Below are 21,167 nucleotides of genomic sequence, written 5' to 3'. Positions count from 1 at the left end.
CTTCCTTCCCTCCCTCCCTCCCTCTCTTCTTTCTTTCTTCCTTCCTTCCTTCCTTCCTTCTTTTCTCAGAAGAGTGATAAGGGCTAAGGCAATGGGGGTTAAGTGACTTGTCCAAGATCACATAGCTAGAGGAAGTGTCTACAGTCAGATTTAAACCCAGGACCTCCTATCTCTAGGCCTGATTCTCAATTAATGAGCCACCTACCTGCCCCTTTAAAAAATGCTTCTTGAATTGAATTGTTAAATTGACTTCAGCAATGAATTTCTATATCCCAGCTCCAAAGACCTGGCCTTACTCTAGACCGCTTCCAACTTCACAGATGCTATTTGTGACCTTATTTCTAACAAAAAAGACTTCTGACCCATCAGTTCCATGAACCTTATTGGTTACTAACATGCTTCTTCTGGTTCTTACCTGGTCAGGAATTTCCTGACTTGGATTTCCCACTGCTCCCCACTCCCCATCCCCTTCAATTCTTCCCCTTCATCCCAATTGCCCACCAGACTAAGACAGCTTCAACCAGCATCATGAAATCAACTGGCCCATTATAGGGCCTGCCCCCCTCCCCAGCACATCACTCCTCTCCCCTTTTCGCTGGACCCAGGGTACCTGTAGATTTCTTATCTCTCATGGCCATAGCATATATGGATCTTTTCTTCAGACCCTCCAGGAACATGGCCACCAGCTCTGCGATGGCCACACTCTCATTAGAGGTAAAGACATACTCTTCTGCCTTCAGGGTAGATAGGATGAAATTCTGCTTCAACACCTGGAATGCCCTGTGGGTAAGAGCACTGATCACTACTAAGGCCAAGGACCACGCCTGACCTCAGAGTTAGAAGACTACTCTCCATTATCCAGTCTGTATGATGAACGCCTGTGCAAATGGAGATTGAGGAAGACATTTTTTCATGTCTTTAAAAGACAGGAAACCTTCTCCCTCTTTCAGTGGAGGCATCTTTTAGGGAGGGTATATATTCTATGTGGACAGAATAGCAAGACAGCTGTTTTATAATCATCTCCCCTCCTAAGTGCCTCCATCCAGAGAAAACACAGTGAGTGGGAGGACCTGTGGGACTAGCCTTGGGGAGTGAAGAAATTTCTAATGAGTTTACAAGATATGGAGACTAATATTCTCATCAATACGATGATAAAAGAAAATTTCAAAGGACTCATGTGAAAATTTAGAGAGAGAACTGATGAACTCCAAGTGCAGGTGAAACATACTTTTTTTCTTTCTTTTTTTGTTTGCAGCATGGCCAATATGGAAATATGTTTTTCATGACTTCACATGTATAATTGATTGCCTTTTATTTGCCTTCTCAATGAGTGGCAAGAACCCAGAAGGAAGGAGAAAATTTGGAACTCAAAATTTTTAAAAACATTAGAACCAAATAATTTCTTTTTTAAAAGGGAAAAAAGAAGAATGGATGCTAAGTAACTGAGGAGGCTAAGACCAATGGGATCAACCACCAGAAGGGCTGGCCCTTAATGAAACTGCCAACTTTGGTAATGTGTGCTCCTCATCCACCAGTCCTTATTTCAGCATCCTCTGCCTTCCAGGATCTCAGTGCCCAATACCCTGATATTGCCACAACTGTCCTAGGCAAGATGGAAATGCTGATCAACTTATTCCCCCAGAAGCAGTGGAAAGGTATTACCACCCCTTCCTAGAGTATCTGTATTTTAATACAAGTCTGGATAGTTAGTGATTAAGCCAAAGAAATGAAGCTTAGAAGGCAGGCTTTCAGATACTATAAAGGGTAATTATTTGGGGGTAATGATGAGTAGGGTGAGGGTTCTGGGCACTCCTCAGTGAGGGAAAGCCAAAGAGTCTTTCCATAACCTCCAATTTGGGGAAGGGCACCAGATCAGCTATCCCTGATTCTCCAGACTTAGTCATAGCCATGCCCAATTCAAATACCTTCTTCTCTTCCCTTCCCACCTTTCAGATCCCTTTTTATGTGTTGCCTTCTTCCATAAGAATGTAAACTTCTCAAGGGCAGGGGCCATCTTTCATTTTGTTTTTATTTATATCTTTAATACTTAACATAGTACCTAATACACAGTAAGTGCTTAATAAATATTTATCGATGGGCTAATCTAGTCTAATTCCTTCATTTTACAGCTAAGGGAACTGAGATCCGGAGAGGTTAAATATTTTTTATTTAATAAATATTAAATAAATATAGTCTTGCCACTCCAGAGAGCACATGGTTGGTAAAAGACCTTTTTTCATTTTAGGGTACTAACCTGTTGGTGGCTATGCCAGTAATCTCAGGGAAAGAGAGATCCAAAAGTTTCTTCTCTGATTTGTTGAGGAAGCAGAGACCTTTCCAGTTAATGGCCACAATCAGTTCAGTCTTGGGCAGGTTGGGCCCTGGAAATAGAAAGATATTCTTTATGAACACTTGAGGAATGGCGCCCTGCCTCAGTCCTTCCCCAACTTTTTCTTCCCTGTTCCCCTTCCCAATTAGCTATCATTACCTGAAATGTTGGTAACTTCATAAAACTTGGAAAATTGTAGAGGCCACTGAAAATAAACCATATCCACAATTTGTTGCTTTACCAACAGTGGAGAGGAGCGATTTTGTATGTAGGAAGCCTAAAATGGAGAAAAAAACATCTGGGATACCCAGCAGAGGTATTCCTGCCTACATGTTCATTCATTCAGTCAGTAGCTCATTTATTCAAACATTCATCCACCTCACAAATATTTATGGAATGACTTTTATGTACCAAGCACTCTGAGAGACACAGGGATTTATTATGCATACATTATGACCTTGTAAATTGCAAATAGGAAAACTCCATCATGGGGGCCACATAAAACCCTTTATGGAGTTTTCATACCTGTAATGTACAAAGTCATAATGGAAGCTTAAAAATGCCTGTGTCTCTCAGAGTGCTTGGTACATAAAAATCATTCCATAAATATTTGTTGAGTGAATGAATGATTAAATAAATGTGTGAATTTCACTGAGTCTGTGGAACAAGTACCAAAAAGTACATTAAGTCTTTACTTACAAAATCAACAACAAAAAATGGATTTAAAAACCTTTTGTGAGGTGGCTCAGTGGATTGAGAGCCAGACCTAGCAACAAGAGGTTCTGGGTTCAAATCTGAATTCAGACACTTTCTAGTTGTGTGATCCTGGACAAGTCACTTAACCTCTATTGCCTAGCCCTTACCACTCTTCTGCCTTGGAACCAATATACAGTATTGATTCTAAGATGGAAGATAAGGGTTAAAAAAACATAGAAGTGAAGTCTATCTTTCTGTTAGATTTATGCGACAGAATCTTATTTTCTATTCTTGAAGGCAATGAAGGGTGGGAGAGGGGGAAAAAAGAATAAGATTGATTTTTGGACATACCTAATGTGAGATTTTTCTCTTGGATAAACACATTTATTCTAACACTGCATATTTATAACAAATCCTATTAATTATATTATTATATAATATATATATGTACATATATATATATATATTTGGGAGTAGATCAATAGAACATTTTACCCACATGCTAACCTTGAATTATGTTTCCCTTGTAGACTAGTGCCTTTGAAAAAAGTTACCTCATTACTACTCTAGGAGACCTAAAACTGCTGTGATCCTCAATGTGCTTCCTGTCTATGACTATACAAATACAGGGTTTTTTTTTTCTCATGTGGGCATCCCAGGGCTGTCCAGAGTTCAAGTTCATTCAAGAAAATAAGAAGTTGGGGTTAGCCTCAAATCAGGTATTCAGAGGACTCTAACTTGCTGGGTGAAGAGAAGCAAATTAGAAACAGCTCTTTTTTCAGGCTCAAAGCTATTTGGATACTTGATCTCTTGAACCTGACCTTAGACCACATTTTCCTGTTTTATCCATAGGGTCTTGACTTGGTAAGACTGCTGACCTGTACTTCCAGAGCTTGGATACCCCTCCTGCCTCCTTGTTACCTCATGTTAGCTAACTTGATAATAGACTTTATTTCCATGAATGATATAGCATTACGTCTTGCTTACTAAATTAATAATTTAATAAATTTAATAGAATTTTAACTAATTTTAACTAATAACCAAATTTAACTAAAAAATTAAGATATTAGCACTATGGGCCATGCCTGGATGGCCTCTCTAGATTCGGGCTCATACCATGGAAGACTTCTAGGCATCTCCCCTGACCAGGTCCAAGTGAGTCTGAAAGACACATTACACTTTTCTAGCAGAGAAAATGATAGCAGAGATGTTCACACGGCTTATATTTTTCCTTTCTTTTCTTTATTACTTCTATGAACAGTTCCTGGATTTCTCTAGTCCACAGGGATCTCTCCTCCACTCTGAACACAGATATGCTTGTTACATCATCTGTCATTCAACTCCCGTCCTGGACTTTAAGCTCTTTCAGGGGGCAGACTATGTCGCATCATCACTGTACTCCCCAGAGTGGCCAAGACATAGCAGGTGTTAAAGTATTTGTTGGAATTGAATTGGAAAAGAACTGCCATTTGGAGGTTCTGACCTTTGCACAGGCTGCAGTTACAAGGTTGACCCACTGTTCCTGTGGCTTTGTCTTGAGCACTTTCCCAGGGATGCAGGACGAAAGAGTCTTCTGGATGTTACTGTTCTGGATGGAGCTCCCAAATTCAATGTAGCAATGTTTGGCTACCACCTCCACAAGGTCCTCCTCCTGTAAAAGTTCAATTGGAATTAAAAAGTTCATTTCCTCCAAAAGCCTTGTTCTCCTCCCCTCTTTGGCTCCACATTCAGTACAACCCAATTAAGCTGCTCACCAATATTCCCTGTAATCAGAACTGGGTCCATTTAACCCCTAAGGAAGTAGAATTTGGAAATAAGTGGAAATAAGAATGTGGAAATAGGGCAGGAAGAAATACCAGCAAGAAATATGACTTGGAGAGGCCATTTGATCCATCCCTCTGCCTCTTAATAAGACCATCCACTCTTTCAAACAATCTCCATCAGAAAAAGACAATGCATTAAGCAGGATCTCCAGCTCAGATAGCAATTACTTCTTATAGACTCAGACATATTGCTGGGTCCTGATTCCAAATTTAATGATGGTCTGACAAAAGTCCTGGCCCTATTACAAGTGAAATACCCCTTTCTGTCCTCTGACACTGTCACCATTCTGGCCCAGGCTCTACCTTGTTGCTGGACTGTTGTGATAACTGCCTCAAGTGTCTACCCACTCTAGGCCATCTTTCACTCAGCTGTCAAAATTATATTTCAAAAGGGCACATCTGACCGTGTTACCATTCTATTCGTTAAACTCCTGGGACTCCCTATTACCTCCAGGATCAAGTAGAAAATCCTCTTGTGTTCAAAATCTCTCTTAACCTGGCTTATTTCTACCTGCTAATCTTCTTACACCTTATTTCCCTCCATGTATTCTGTAGTCCAGTGACAGTGACACTGGCTTCTTTGCTCTTCCTCATACAAGGCATTTCATCTCCTGCCTGGGTATTTTCACTGGCTATCTCCCAGGCCTGGAATGCTCTCCCTCTTCATCTCTGCTTCCTGTCTTCCTTCAAATCCTCGCTGAAATCCCACCTTTTATTTGGGGGCCTTTCCTGATCCTCCTTCATGATAATGTTTTCCTTACATTGATTATCTCCAACGTATTCTGTCTATCTTCTTCATACATAGTTGTAGGTGCCTGAACATGTAGGTATTTAATAAATGTTTGTTGACTAAGTGACTCTAAGAACTAACCGAATTTATTGGTGTATTGTTCATGAGAAGTACCCTGGTGAGGGATTGTGAGAAGTTATCCACAGAGTTAGCCTTAGATTTCAAGGTAGTAATCCCCTTTTTGGGGACCCAACCTGTCAGTGCAAGAGCAAGTTCAGAAAGGGAGATAGAGGGGATGCTACATGTATGTGTTTATCTATGTAGTTGCACACATACATACATTTGTTGTTGTTCTATCATTTCAGTCTGTCCTCTCTTCTGAAATAAGTGAGTTACTTGTCCTAGATTGACGGTAATCTAGGAAAGTATGTTGCTCTGTCTGTAGCAGGCTGTGGGCCAGTCTGGTAGGCCTGCCACCTGATTGTCTGCTGAAATGCAATCTGACTGCTATTTGGGTTTTATAAAAGTATATAGGTTTTGGGCAGCTGGGTAGCTCAGTGGAGTGAGAGTCAGGCCTAGAGACAGGAGGTCCTAGGTTCAAACCCGGCCTCAGCCACTTCCCAGCTGTGTGACCCTGGGCAAGTCACTTGACCCCCATTGCCCACCCTTACCAATCTTCCACCTATGAGACAATACACCGAAGTACAAGTGTTTTAAAAAAAAAGCATATAGGTTTATTTCAAAGTTCAACACAGGGAAAGGAAGGAAGGCCAGGGATTTTCCCTAATCACTAGATCTCTAATCTCCTCCCTCCAATCTGTGAGATCCTCACAGATCTGTCTTTGGGTCTTGCTTCTCCTTAATCTACTCTAACTGCCTTGAACCCCAAAATTCCTATCTAGCTTTCTGGCTACTGGCCCCTCAAATATAACTGTTGGTTGACTTGATTATAGTTCAGTTGGATAGATAGGTTGAATATGTTGAAGGGAATGGCAAAGTCAACCTGGTGGGTCCAGCCAAAGATGGGTGAGGCCTCAGTTCAGACAGACAGATCACTCTCAGCTCAGGTTGGCTTCTTCTCAGTAACAGATGAAATATATTTGGACATTGGAACACAGGAATCAGGACAAGGAAATAGGAGAAATCAGGATGGATCTGATCTCTCCCTCGGAGACAGGATGGTTGATAGGAGAAATCTCAGGAACTGGGCCAATTGCTTCCAACAAAGTTCATTAACCCAGCTAGGAAGAGACAGGAACCCCGCCCCCCCCTTCAAACTCCAGAGTCCCCTTAAATCCTTTCCTTACTTTGGAACCTTTCCTATTCAGTTCCATGCATGAGCCAACCCAGCTATGCAGAGTCAATCACAAACATCTGCAAAAGCATTTTTTCCTTCCTTTTTATCTTTTCACTTCCTATGACCCCATTTGGGGTTTTCTTGGCAAAGAAACTGGAGTGTTTTGCCATTTCCTCCTCTAGCTCATTTTACAAATAAGGAAATGGAGGCAAACAGGGTGAAATGACTTCCTCAGTGCCTAAGGCTGGATTTGAACTCAGGAATATGAGTTTTCCTGATTTCAGAACTGGTACTCTATCCACAACACTATGTTTACATATGTACATGCTGTCTTAATAAATACTTATTGAATGATTGATTGATTGTTTCAAAAAATTTTCTCACCTTCTCAAAGCGGTACTCTCCATACCGGAACCCTCGGATAATCTGGTGATAAATGAGTTCTGTGCTGACAGAATCCTGCTTGGAGTCATGCCATGGAGTGAAGATTTCTTTTAGGAAGTAGAAGCGCCAAGGGGACTGGCGTTCACTTTCACCCTTCTCCTTGGTCAGTTGTTCACACTGGGAGATGGCATCCATCAAATGATCATGCCCTCCACCTAATGACCAGACCTGGGTAGCAGAGAATCTCACATGTAGGAGGAAAACATCAACAATTCATAGCTTTCTCATCTCTCTCTCTCTCTCTCTCTCTCTCTCTCTCTCTCTCTCTCTCTCTCTCTCTCACACACACACACACACACACATATACATATATACCATATGTAAATGGCAAAAAAACCTACTGGATTTAAAGCTCCAAATTCTAAACATTCATTGTGTGTGTATATATATATACATATACATATACATATATACATATACATCTTTAAGATACATATAGAGAAAAAGGAAGAGAGAGACAGGAAGAAAAAGAGAAAGTGATAGAAAGAAAGAGGAAGAGTGTAAGAAAGAGAGGATGAATAGGACAAAGAGAGGAAGAAAGAGAGAGGAACAGATAGAGTGTGAGAGAGAGGAAGAAAGAGACAGGAAGAGATGGAAATAGGAAGAGATAAAGAGTGTGAGAAAGAAAGAGGAAGAGAAAGAGAGATAAGAAGAAAGAGAAAGAAAGAGAGAGGAAGAAATAGAAAGAGTGTGAGAGAGAGGAAGAGAGAGATAGGAAGAGAGAAGAGATGGAAAGCAACAGGAAAAGAGGAAGAGATAGAGAGTGTGAGAAAGAAAGAGAGAGAAAGAGAAAGAGAGATAGGAAGAAAGAGAGAAAGAAAAAGAGAGGAAGGAAGAGAAAAAATAGAAGAGGAGTTCCACAGTTAGAATGTGGCAGGACTAGAATTTTGACCCGGGGATTGGAACTTAAGATCCAGGGTTGTGTCCCCCCTATCATCCTGCCTCCCTTATGCACACATATGCATGGCATACACGGATGTACAAAGGACACACACAAAATGTGTAACTGACTTAAACATAATTTCCAAGTGAGGTTTGTCTCCAAGGCCTTTCCCCTTGCAATTTTAACACATCTCTTAAAATTTAATGGCCTGCTCCTTGCCAGCTCCCCACCTACTCTTCCCATTTGCTTTCCAACTCTTGTCACTTTCTCTCTGTCAAAAACTGCTCTCCTGAAAGAATTTGAAAAATTAGTTGATATTAATGTATGAAAGACTGAGAGTGGCTTAATGTGCTGCCCTCTGAAGGCTATTTTCACAGGGAGAGAGGCCTTAATTCAAAGGAATGACTATCTCATGGTAAAATTTAAAGGACAAAAAAAGAAATACTTTTGCCAGACAGTGAGGGGCTTTTCCCTACATAAGTCTATCTCTTCTGTAGATATTTCATTCCAGTCTATTCAAAATCAAATGTCACAGTTATAGAAGGTTAGAACTGAAATGTCAGAGAGTCAAGCCCTTCATTTTACAGATAAGAAAACTGAGGCTCAGACAAGGGATGTGTATTAAAGCCTTAGAAAGAGGATTGTTATCTGAGCAACTGTAATGAGCTCAAAAAAGAAATTTAAAAAAATGAATCAATCGGGAAATTCTGTGAAACATTCACTTTTGAAGAATCAAACATTGACAAGTTCTGAACAGCAGGACTGACTTTCTTTCATCAGGATTTTGTTTAGTCTGATCATCTAAAGTCAAACTAGATACTGCAATTGGTCTCTCATGGCCAGAGATGTCTCTCTGCCCCTCTTTTCAGAGGGAGAATAACCTGTCTGCAAATAGGTTGACGAGCATATAAGGGTCACAACACCCACATGTATTGCCTAAAGATGAACTTGACTTAGTATTTCTGGATAGAACAGTATGGAGACAATTTGGTAGGGGTCCTATGGAAATATGGCTGTGCCTCTGTGGGCGGGGGTAGCTGAGGATGGAAATCTGGGTGTGAGGGTCCGTGGGGCAGATGAGAAGATGGAAATGTGAGGAAGGTCTTTGGGTGCCACCGTGTGTTTGTGTGTGTGTGTGTGTGTGTGTGTGTGTGTGTGTGTGTGTGTGTAAATACAGGTCTCTGAGAGAATGCAAGCATCTGGGACCCGAGGATGCTTGGATGTGATGGTGTCTGGCCAGGAATCCTCAGGATGGGGGATTTGTGGGTCCCTACACGGGTGGCGACTGGCAGGTGGTGTCTGTCTTTAGAGCACGGGAGTTTGGGCACAGAATGTCTGGTAGTCGGAGGGAAGGGTGTGTTTGAGGAAATCTAGGTAAGCGCCAAGCCCCCTTCTCGTTCTTAGATTTTGTGAGTCTGTACTCGGAGAAAGGAAGAGGATGCGTGTGTGTGTGTGTGTGTGTGTGTGTGTGTGTGTGTATGTGTGAAATAAATGTATTACCTTGTCATATATGGCAATGTAGAGGGAAAACCCAAAGAGATCCTTCAAATGCAGTTTATCAGCGATATTTTGGCAGACCTCCCTGGACGACGAGGCAGAGTCGGCTGTGAGCGTCAGGCTTTCCCCATTCATCAGGGTGACGTTGAAAAGAATATGGGACTTGGACTTGACTGCCTGTAAGAAAGTCCCCAGAGAAGACTAGACTGGGAGCCCCTCTCTGTTTTCTTGAGTGGATCTGAGGCCAAAGACCCCTGACAGGATGCTTCCAGCATGCACATACTCCTGTGCATTGTGAATAGTTCTGTAAATCTCTCATCATGAAAGGACTTTCGTTTGCTCATGGGCAGGCATTACCTCATCAACAGTGCCCAGAGCTGGCTTCCTCCACCCGCCACTGACTTCTCCTGCCCCATTTTCCTATTGTCTGTGAATATTCAACTGTCAACTCTCCCATCTCACACATCTCCATATCCTCCATAGCCTTCCACAAAGCAGACACTTTGCACTGGAACTGGAACAGGTCAGGATAGAGAGGAATTATGGTCATAGCGGACAGAAGAAAAGTCAAATGGAGTGGCGGGGCACCCTGCACCCAGGAGGACCATCTGATGACCCTTCTGATGACCCCAGAGAGAAGGCAAGAAGTTTGACAAAACTCTCGTCTTCCCTGAGAATTTAGTAGATTCCAGACTGCTCTCGGAGACTTCTCCAGAATTTCCCAAGTCAGATGGCCCAGAACTCCATCTTTTATCCCTGGGGCCACGGGTTCTGAAGGGACTGTGTACTTCTGCTCTGCCAAGGTGAGGTGGAATTCGTGGGGATTTTTTTTTTTTGGAGGGGGACAAATGTGTCTTACAATCTCCTTGGAGCATTTTTTAAGAAATAGGAACCTATTGAGTATATGTGCTAAATAACAATTCTAGTGCTTAGTTCTTTCTTATTTAGGCTATTTCCAGGTTCTAATTGCAAGATTTCTTGAATTTCTATTATTTTTTCAATTAATAAATAATTTTCCCCTCCCAATTTAAAAAGAAAAGAAAAGCAATCCCTGCGCACCAAATACATATGGTCAAAAAAATTCCTTCTCCGGCCATGTCCAAAAATGAATGTGTCCTTTTGCATCCCCTCTCTATCAGGAGGTGGACACTTGCTTCTTCATCGGTCCACTTAATTAAGGGATGGTGACTGTTATTAAGGTGTGGTGGTAGGTAGAGTACTTCATTATGGAGGTGGTAGGCCTCCAAATGACTGTAATTTGCCTAATTGATGACTCAGAACAACCCGGCTGAAAAGGAGCCAGGGCTTCAGTGGCCAGGCTCTTCTTTGGTCATCATGGTTCATCCGTAACAGGGATAGTTTTTATTCTTTGTACTTGTGTCCCTAGTACCTAGCACAGTGCAGGGTGAACGGCAGACACTTAATAACACTTGATTGAAAATCTGGGGGACCACCCACCCTAGGGAAACACCCTGGCCCTCCTCCTCCTCCTCACAGGTAGAAACCATGGAAAGTTGCTGTGGCTCCTCCGCTGGGTTTTGGGCAGGGGATTCACCTTGGGGGAAATGATGAATGTTGTGAGGACACACGGCGGAGGTCCCAGGAGCAGAAGAGACCGTGGGGCTGCTCTTCCCTCTCCTCCTTGGCCTGGTCCTCACTCCCCGATGATGGTTGGGAAAATGTGTGGTGGGGCCTTCTGGTCTAGGCGCCTCCACATGAGGAGGCTGTCTTTTCCCAGCTCTCCCCCACCACGGAGATGCCGTCTGTGCCCACCTCTCCTTCCTCCCCAAGCCCCAAGCCCGTCTCAGAGGCCGGCTCCTACCTGGAGCTCCAGGGAGTTGGGAGGCTCGGTCCTCACTCCGTTGGCATAGGTCCGCCTCAGGCGCTCGCTGCAGAAAGTTCTGTAGCCCGTGGGCCCTTTGCTGATGAAGTTGAGCAGGTACTGGAGTGAGGGATGAAAGATGGGCCACATTAAAGACTCCCCAGAGCCCAAGTCAAGAACTTCACTATGAAATTCTCCATTCTAGCCAGGGCTATTTTCTTCTTGAGAGGCTAAGTGAGAGGGGTGGCTAACACAAGAATAAAGAGAGCTAACACTCACAGAGGGCTTACTAGGGGCCATTTATAATGAGTATTTCCTTTGATCCTAACAATAATCCTGGGAGATAAGTCTCCTCATTATCCCCATTTTACAGATGAAGAAATGGAGACAAATAGAGGTTAGGTGACTCGTCCAGGGTCACACATGGAGTAAGTATCTGAGGCCACGTTTGAACTTGGGTCTGCCCCACTCTAAGTCCAGTGCTTTCTCCACTGGGCCCCCCTCTGATCCAAGTAACTTATACTGGGTGTTTGGAGAGTGCCTAGAGAACATTTCAAAGGTCTTGGATGCTGTTTTATCCTCATAACAGTTCCAGGAGGTAGTCAGTTCTGGAATCAATATCCCTGCTTAGCTGAGGAGGACGTCAAGGCCCAGAGTTTGAATGGTTTCTCCAATATCACAGAACAGGGCCCTGACAGGAGCTGAGGACCCTGGGTGGCCTCTCCTGAGCTCTAGGCCAATTCCAATATTCTACACTGATTCTCAATTTTAGATTTTCATTTATTTATTCATTCATTCATTTATTATTTATTATATATTTTTTAGATTGTGCATGATTCTTTCAGAGGGATGATGGAAGGAGGGAGAGGAAATGACCTTCTTAATTATATTCTACAATGTTAAAATTAATTTTCATGGCTTGAATCTTGTTCTTTCTCTCTCAGACAGCCAAATAACATTCCAAGTTATTCCTATCTGGGTCCAAGGCTGATTATAGCCTCCCCACAGGATTTGTGGAGTCCTCTCTCTCATAGGAACATGGGATTTTATTTATTATTAATTAATTAGTTATTTTTTTCAACCCTTACCTTCTGTCTTGGAGTCAATACTGTGTATTAGCTCTAAGGCAGAAGAGTGGTAAGGGCTAGGCAATCGGGGTTAAGTGACTTGTTCAGGGTCACACAGCTATTTAGGAAGTATCTGAGGCCAGATTTGAACCTAGGACCTCCTGTCCCTAGGCCTGGTTCTCAAACCACTGAGCCACCCACCTACCTCCTGGAACATGGAATTTTAAACTGGATATGAGGGACAGCTAAGTAGTACAGTGGATAGAGCACCAGGCCTGGAGTTGAGAGGACCAGGGTTCAATTTGAGCCTCAGACACTTCCTAGCTGGGTGACCCTGGGCAAGTCACTTCACTCTGATTGCCTCGCTCTCACCCCTCTTCTGTCTTAGAATTGATTCTAAGACAGGAGGTAAGGGTTTAAAAAAACAAAACAAAGCTAGATGATGTGTTGGAAATTATCCACTCTAACCCTCTTGATATGTAGATGAGAGAACTGAGGCCCAGAGGTGATTTGTTCAGGGTCACACAGAGAGTAAACGATGGATCTAGGATCCGAGCCTCCGTCCTCTGACTCTAAAGCCATTTTTCATCTCTACGGTACTACAGTGCCAAGTAATCCCAGGGTCTTGGGCTCTTTGGTCCCCCTCTTCCCTACCTCCTCAGAGGCCAGGAAATCGTACCTTCATAAACTTCTCCGAAGGAGGGAAGCAGCCAAGGCAAAGGCACAGTAGAATCCAGCCTCTTGCAAAACTGCTCTTGTTATAGTTCTCAGACAGCTGCTTGCAGATCTGGCAGTAGATCTCATCTCTGTAAGAGGCACACAAGCAGTGGGCATGGAGCCGGTGATATGGCGGGTACAGACGACGAATTGCGGACCGTTAGCCATCACCTAGACCAAGTACCTTTACCACCCAAGACACAGAGGCTCGAGGGTCTTGCCCAAGGAAATGGAATCGTTTATTTTAGTGAAAGTAAAGCATATCATTTTTTCTACTTGTTTATTTGGGTATATGATTTGGGGTTTTGGTTTTATAAGATTATTCATTTATAAAAATGAACAAGATGGAAATGTGTTTTGCATGATAATACATGGATAACCAAGAAAAAAATAAAAATATTTTAGTGAAGGTTGAGACCTGAGAGAACAGACCAATCCAATCAGAATAGTCCAATCTACTCATTTTATAAATGAAGAAATTGAGTCTCGGGGAGTAAGAAGTAACTTGTCCGAGGTCACATAGAAAGGATGATTCTGAAGATAGTCAAGTCAAAGAGGATGAGGAGAATGAAAAAAGGAGAAAAAAACTCTAGGAGGTGGATGGCACATAACCCAAGATATGGATCTGAGATCTTTGGCACCTAATATTAGGTCTTCTTTGACCATTCCTCCCCTGCCCCTCCACACACACACACACACACACACACACACACACACACACACACACCCTTCACCAAGAGGATCCCTTTAAAATTTGTTCTCTTCAAGAGATGGACCCTGTTCTGAACTTATACTCATTTCTTCTCTCCCCCAAAATGGACTTATCCCAGATCCTATCCCCTCAGGCCTCTATGCTCTTCCAGGGGACAGCTCACCGATCTAGGGAAGTCATCCATGCTGACTTATTCGCAGTGGCTGAATTTCCCTAGTCTCAGTTCCTTTCCATGTGAAATGAGGGGGGCTGGACTCCATGCCTCTAAGATCCCTTCCAGCACACATCTAAGAACTCAGCAAGGCCAAGAAACATGTAAGGGACGGAACGAGTCTCTCGGCTCACCTAGAATTCATAGCACTGCACCAGCTTAAAAGTTAATGGAATTTGAGAGTTCATTGGATCCACATTTTTACCCAGTGGGGAATTTCTGCCAAATGGACAGTCATAGTGATTAGGGAGCCCATTGCCACACCAGGCAGTTTTTTTCCCCTTCTGAGGCATAGTTCTTTTTATTTTTTAACTTTATTTACTTATTTTTAAACATTTTTCTATGTTTACATGATTCATTGGCATAGCTCTTTAACTATTAGAAAGTTCTTTCTTAGATTGAGCTGAAATCTGCCTCTCTATATCATCTATTTAAATCTGTTCTCTTGAGCTACCAAGAATGGGCCTAATAATGTGTTGTTTTTTTTTTTTCTTTTCCCCTGGGAGCTAGGCATTCTTCTTCTTTTTTTAATTTTTTAAATTTATTTTTTAAATATTTTCTAATAATGTTCTGAATATTACCTATATTTGGAAATATTTTTTGTTAAATGGGAATTCCTCACTGAGTCACAGCTGTGTTTCCTGAAAGCTTTGTGGAAATTAATCCTCTGTAAAGCAAAGGGGAGTTAGTTTTGTTTGTTTGTTTGTTTTAACCCTTACCTTAGAATCAATATTGTGTATTGGTTCCAAGGCAGAAGAACAGTAAGGGTGGGCACTGGGGGTCAAGTGACTTGCCCAGGGTCAAACAGTTAGGAAGTGTCTGAAGCCAGGTTTGAACCTAGGACCTCCCATCTCTAGACCTGGCTCTCAATCCAGTGAACCATCCAGTTGCCCCAATCTTTTTCTTTTTAAGAGACCAAACAATAACTCCTTTCCTAAAATATAGAATCCCTATGTGCTAAACATCCCCTTAATTCATTTGTTCTGGAAAACAACTATAGTTTGCATTTATATATATTTTTTAAAAGTTATCTTCTTGCTTAGAATCATTTATTTCAAGACAAAAGAATGGTAAGGGCTGCAATGTGGGTTCAATGACTTGCCCAGGGGCACACAGCTAGGAAGTATCTGAGGCCAGATTTAAACTCAGGACCTCCCATCTCCTGGCCTGACTCTCAATTCACTTAGCCACTTATCTGCCCCAGCAAATATATCTTGCAAAGTATGCTAATTAATGTGATCCCTACAGCAACCCTTTTTGAAGGTGCTTTAATTATTTCTATTTTCCAGATGAGGAAACTGAGGGGGAGAGAAGTTGTGACTTGTCCAGGGCCCCATGATCAGAAAGTGTTTGAGGCAGGATTGAAATTCAGCTCTTCCTGATTCTAAGCCCAGTGCTCTCGACACCATATGATGTACCTGCCTTAAAATGGAATTTTTTCCTCTCATAAATCAGCAAGTACAGATGATTTTGTTATAAAAATGTTTGTTGTAATGAAGTATGATCTGTATTTATTTATTTATTTTATTTTTCTTTTTTAAAGATATTTTATTTTCCTAATTACATGTAATACCAATTTTCTACATATGCTTTTTTGCAGTTATAAGATCCAAATTGTCTATGACCTGTATTTAAATATCAGGGAGCAGGGAAACTGCTCTGGTTTATGTGCCCCAGCCTTCCAGGGAAAGAAGAAGCTAGACAGGAGGATGCTGGTAAATGTTTAACAACCAACTCTCTGAAAAAAAATGTCCACCTGAGACATTTTAAAGTTTAATCTGCATTATTATTTTTTTTAAACCCTTACCTTCTGTCTTGGAGTCAATACTGTGTATTGGCTTCAAGGCAGAAGTGTGGTAAGCGTAGGCAATGGGGGTCAAGTGACTTGCCCAGGGACACACAGCTAGGAAGTGTTTAATCTGCATTATTAACATTTTCTCCATCCCTTTCTTAAGTCTAGACCAGTGATGGGCAAACTTTTTAAAGAGGGGCCAAAGGAAAGGAAATGCTCATCTGTCAGTCTGTTTCTAAGGCAACTCTTGAAGTTTCATTGTATTGCATCCTATTCATTGTATTCGTCAGATTAGGAATAATGTCACACTGCCCAAGAGAGAACATTTCAGGGGGCCACATCTGGCCCAAGGGCCATAGTTTGCCCATCACCAGTCTAGACAGTCAATAAAACAATTAATTAGGTGCTGATTTCTAAGGTGGAAATGCTCACCCTAAAAATTTAATTATCCACTTTCCTAAGCAGATGAGCTGGCCCCAGCACCACTCTGAAGCTTAGGCAGAAGAAGGAGATAGAGCTGCAGGATGGTGGCCATGAGGTGGGAGGTGGAAGGAGGAGGGCATTAGGACTGGCACGGGAGACCGGCATGGGATAGAGCTGAGCAAATACAATTCATGATCACTCACCTGATGTTGGGCCGTTGGATGGCATTTCTGATGATAAAGTGTACCTTTTCCAGGTTCGTCATAGGCCGTTCTGTGATGGGACTTTCTTCCTCAAAGGTCTCTTCTCCACTGCTCAGCTTCCTTGTCACCTAAAACCCAAGATGCAAGTAGGAAAAGGGAAAAAGGGGAGACGTAGGAGAGGAAGCCTCTTCTGGAGGATTCTCTCCCCCAGACAAAGTTGCTGTCTCCAGAGAGCCAGAGAGCTGAGGAGACATACATCTGGGACTAGGGAGAAGGCCTGGGGGGAAGGTTGTGTACATCTGGGAGAGGGAGGACAAATACATAAACCCTGGTGTAAAAGTAAGTATGGCCAAAAAAAGCCCCCAAAACTGGGAGCTCATGTCTTCAATCTGATTCAGTTTCCAGGGTCAGCATGGAACTTGTCCCTCTAAATGAGGATTCTACCCTAGGACTGGTTCTGCTTTCCCTTGCCCAACTGGAAAAGTACCTGAGGCAGTTCAATACTCAGAATATAAGCCTTGAGGATATGTGGATTCTCTCCAATTTGGACCCCATCCTACTTCTCTAATTTTCCCTTTCAGGTCTTCCTGAGTTGGAGAACTGTGTTCTCTATTCACGGTTACTGCCCCTCACCTTCATATTTCATTCCACCTCAACTCCATGCTCATTTTCCCCCTCATATTTACCTTTCTTTCCTCCCTCCCTCCCTTTCTCCCTTCTTCCCTTCCTTCTCCTTCCTTCCTCCCTCCCTTCCTCCCTTCCTTCTTTCTCCTTCATCCCTTCCTCCCTTCTTCCTTTTTTCCTTCCTTCCTTCTTTCCTTCCTTCCTTCCTTCCTTCCTTCCTTCCTTCCTTCCTTCCTTCCTTTCTTCCTTCCTTCAAAACAGGAAAAAAAAAGGAGAAGAGAGTACAGGGAATTAGAGGGAATGAAGATTAAAGGAAGGATTCGTCCTAAGCAAAACAAACTCTAAGAATGCACAAAAATATTTATAACTCTTTTTAAAATAGTAAATAATGGGGGCAGCTGGGTAGCTCAGTGGAGTGAGAGTCAGGCCTAGAGACAGGAGGTCCTAGGTTCAAAAAAAAAAAGAAGAGAAAAATAGTAAATAATGGAAATTTGGGGGAGTGCCCACATAATACAGAATGAATGAACAAATGATGGTATGCAAATATGATGGAATATTATTGTGCTGAATCAATATAATGACTAAGCATAGTTCCAAAGACTAATAATGAAACATGCTACCCATTTCCGTATAGAGAGGTAGAAGATTCAAAATGCAGAATGAGGCAGATATGATTTTGGACATGGACAATGTGGAAGTTCATTTAGAGTTTTGCCCGACTATGTGTGTGTGTGTGTGTGTGTGTGTGTGTGTGTATATGTATATATATATATATATATTTAGGTCTGGGTTTTTGAGATGAGATGGAGAGTGGAGAAGGTAGATTTTATAGGATTAAAACAATATATTTTGTTTGTTTTCATTTGTTTTTTTAAACCCTTAACTTCTGTGTATTGACTTATAGGTGGAAAAGTGGTAAGGGTAGGCAATGGGGGTCAAGTGACTTGCCCAGGGTCACACAGCTGGGAAGTGTCTGAGGCCGGATTTGAACCTAGGACCTCCCGTCTCTAGGCCTGGCTCTCAATCCACTGAGCTACCCAGCTGCCCCACTAAAACAATATATTTTTTAAATGATTAGGCTAGAATAAAATCTAGATCCCTAGATTCTAAAGCTCTATCCATTATACAAAACTACCTCTCATTTTTGTTTTCAAATCCATTGTGGATTATTATTTATCATTTATTAATATTGTTTGAATCTAGCATTATATGGCTAAAAATTTGTCTAACCCAAAAAGTTTACTATAGAGGTCAGACAGACCTCAGAGATGCTCCAGGGAAGCCAGAGAGTTGTTAGTAATGCTTAGATCTCACTCGGTGCTTGTTTTGGGTCCACATAAAACTTTCTTTCTAGCTAATGACCTAATACATTTCTGCCTAAAACTATTTTCAATTTTGGGGTTTGTTCTCACAAACAACTTCTTCAAGACCCATTTCAAATCTAACATTTCCATGAAGTCTTTCTTGAAAACAAATGAGACTATGTATCTAAAACAAATTCATATCCAGAGTTTTCATTACCCCAGACCATCTATCCTTTCTTGAAGCTCATTTAACCTTTTCTTTATTACTCATTAAGCACTTTTCACATACTACCCAACATGGTTCTTTAATTATTATACATGATAGTTTTGTTTCCTCTTAAACTCTTAAGTACTCAGAGTAAGGATTGTGTTTTACATTTCTCTTTAGCCCTCACAGTGTTCAGATTTGGACACAAAGTAGATATTAGATAAATCATTATTAAATGAAATGGAATATCCTTTCTAAGGCTCCCCATGAATTTCTCCAAAAGCCCAGAATTATCTTTGTGGATCCTAGGTCTTTTCATCTCCTTAACCTATATGACTTATCTATTCCTTGATTTGACTGATTTTTTTTCTATTCAGTGTCACATTTTATTTCTACCCTATTTTCTGATCTCTTCTCTGCAAAGTTTGATGGTGAAGATGTAATTGGATTTTTCTTTCTCTTCTTTCTTTTTGAGGTTGGGAGAAAGGGGGAAGATGGGTATGGAATGGCAAAGCAGCATCCAAAATAATGTGAATTTAAAACCAAAGCATCTGGAAATTATTCTACAACCTTCTTAATTAAACAGAAGCATTCCTATTTTATAGATGGGAAAACTGAAGCCCAGAGAAATAAAGCGAATTACCCCAAATCATAGAACAGATGATTGGCAGAGCCAGAACTAGAGAGCAGGTCTATTGGAGTGCCCTTTCTACTGTCCTCACACTGCTCACTGATGTCTCAGGGAGGACATCTCTGGATGACTAGGAAGCTAAGGAAGAGGAAGAATGGCCACATGTTAAGGACCTTACCTGTCCTGTCAACCTGGACGAACGCTTCAGCTTCATGGAGGAAATGTCTCTGGTGCCCTTGTTCCTCCAAGTAGAATTCTGAATAAGAGAAAAAGAAGGGAACCCAAGAGGGAAAAAGTTTGGGAGGGAAAAGATAGTGGGGGAAAAGAAATAAAATCCCTGATTGTGTGAAAGAAACTAGTGAGGCTAACCTACTGGATCATAAACACTAAAAAAACAGCACAAAACTGATCAACCACTCTCTGATCTATTGGCTATTTAGTTCAGTAGTTAGAACATTGTGTCAGGGAGGTCAGAGTCATGGGTTCAATCCATTTAGGTTTTCTCTTTCAGAGCTGTAGATAGCACCTCTTAACATGTATTCTTGACATCTTTTAAAACCCATTGCAAACACCACTTCTTTCAGAAAGCCTTTCCTGATCTTCTGTCCCCTACTTCTGTGTCAGTAATAACCTGTCTGCCTCCCCCCAGACCCTTAGATTTCATGTAGAACTATTTTTATTTTAACTCTTATTATGTAGTGTATATTACAAGTATCTTATTCTTTTCCTAGACTGTAACCCCTAAAAGGGAAGGTTTCATGACTTTTCTAAACTCTGTATCTGTCCTAGTACCTATCAAAGTGCTCTGCACGTAGGAGGCATTTGATTTCTCTCTCCATCTATCCACTCACCCATCCATCCATCCATCCATCCATTCATCTATCTGTTTATCTATCTGTCTGTCTATATAGATAAGTATATATTTGTATTTTATGGCATGGCATGGTACAGTTCAGTATGGTGTGGAACTTTTTTACATGGTGCTAGTCTGATTACAGACTAATTTCTTAGCATGTCTACAAACAGATATAGAACACAGTCCACAAACTGGTTTCCTAACAACGGCCAAGTCATCTCATACGTAGTTTTCTGTTGATCACCAAGGGAAACAGGTGTGCAAGTACAATCCCTTTCACCTGCTAAAGACTTTCCACTCCATTTCCCATCATCTCAAATTCAGCATTTGTGTGAATAGTCCATCAAATGTTGAAGTTAAGAGCTCTTCCCCTCTAATGATCTTCATCTTCACTTTCACTACTCTAAGGGCACATTTGAGACTCATAATCACTTGAAACTGTTCCACGCTGGAGATCTTGAACTCAAAGCTCCCTTCACTCTGAAAACAGCAACCTCGCCTTTCATTTCTTCCTCTTCCTCCCATCTACTGGATCTGTTGCTTACCATCTTTGTGACCACCAGTATTTAATGCCTTCCTATATAATCTTGGGCCATCAACCGTATTCCAGACATAGAGGATACAATAGCTTCTATGCAGGCTGGAACACAGGGTCAGTCATTTTGATGATGAGCTTTGCCATCATCCTTGGAATCCTCCATTCCCTTGATATTCCATTCTTGCCTACCAGATCAATCTTCACTGTGTCATCTTCACTGATCACCTCTCACTTAGGCTCTTTTAGGAGTCTTCTAATTGGACCCTCTACCTCAAGTCTTTCTCCTCTTCAATCCATCCTCCACTCAGCTGCCAAAGTGATTTTCCTAAAGCATGGGTCTAACTGTGTCACTCTCCTCTT

General features: G+C 41.7%; 1 protein-coding gene across 1 annotated transcript in view; it reads right to left on the bottom strand.

Annotated features, from left to right (window-relative positions):
- MYO7B (myosin VIIB) overlaps positions 1-21,167 on the bottom strand; it is a 155,604-nt gene that overhangs the window by 40,144 nt on the left and 94,293 nt on the right. Inside the window, exons 23-32 of the mRNA XM_044669144.1 lie at positions 19,592-19,669; positions 16,647-16,774; positions 13,268-13,394; positions 11,522-11,641; positions 9,703-9,876; positions 7,260-7,487; positions 4,509-4,676; positions 2,489-2,606; positions 2,255-2,381; positions 611-780 (exon numbers count right to left, since the gene is read on the bottom strand). Coding sequence (XP_044525079.1) covers positions 611-780; positions 2,255-2,381; positions 2,489-2,606; positions 4,509-4,676; positions 7,260-7,487; positions 9,703-9,876; positions 11,522-11,641; positions 13,268-13,394; positions 16,647-16,774; positions 19,592-19,669 — 1,438 coding nt within the window. The remainder of the gene's footprint in view (positions 1-610; positions 781-2,254; positions 2,382-2,488; positions 2,607-4,508; positions 4,677-7,259; positions 7,488-9,702; positions 9,877-11,521; positions 11,642-13,267; positions 13,395-16,646; positions 16,775-19,591; positions 19,670-21,167) is intronic.

Source organism: Gracilinanus agilis, chromosome 3, assembly GCF_016433145.1.
Source record: "Gracilinanus agilis isolate LMUSP501 chromosome 3, AgileGrace, whole genome shotgun sequence".
In the NCBI taxonomy this organism is placed as follows: Eukaryota; Metazoa; Chordata; class Mammalia; order Didelphimorphia; family Didelphidae; genus Gracilinanus; species Gracilinanus agilis.
This window is presented reverse-complemented; position numbering and strand designations above follow the sequence as displayed.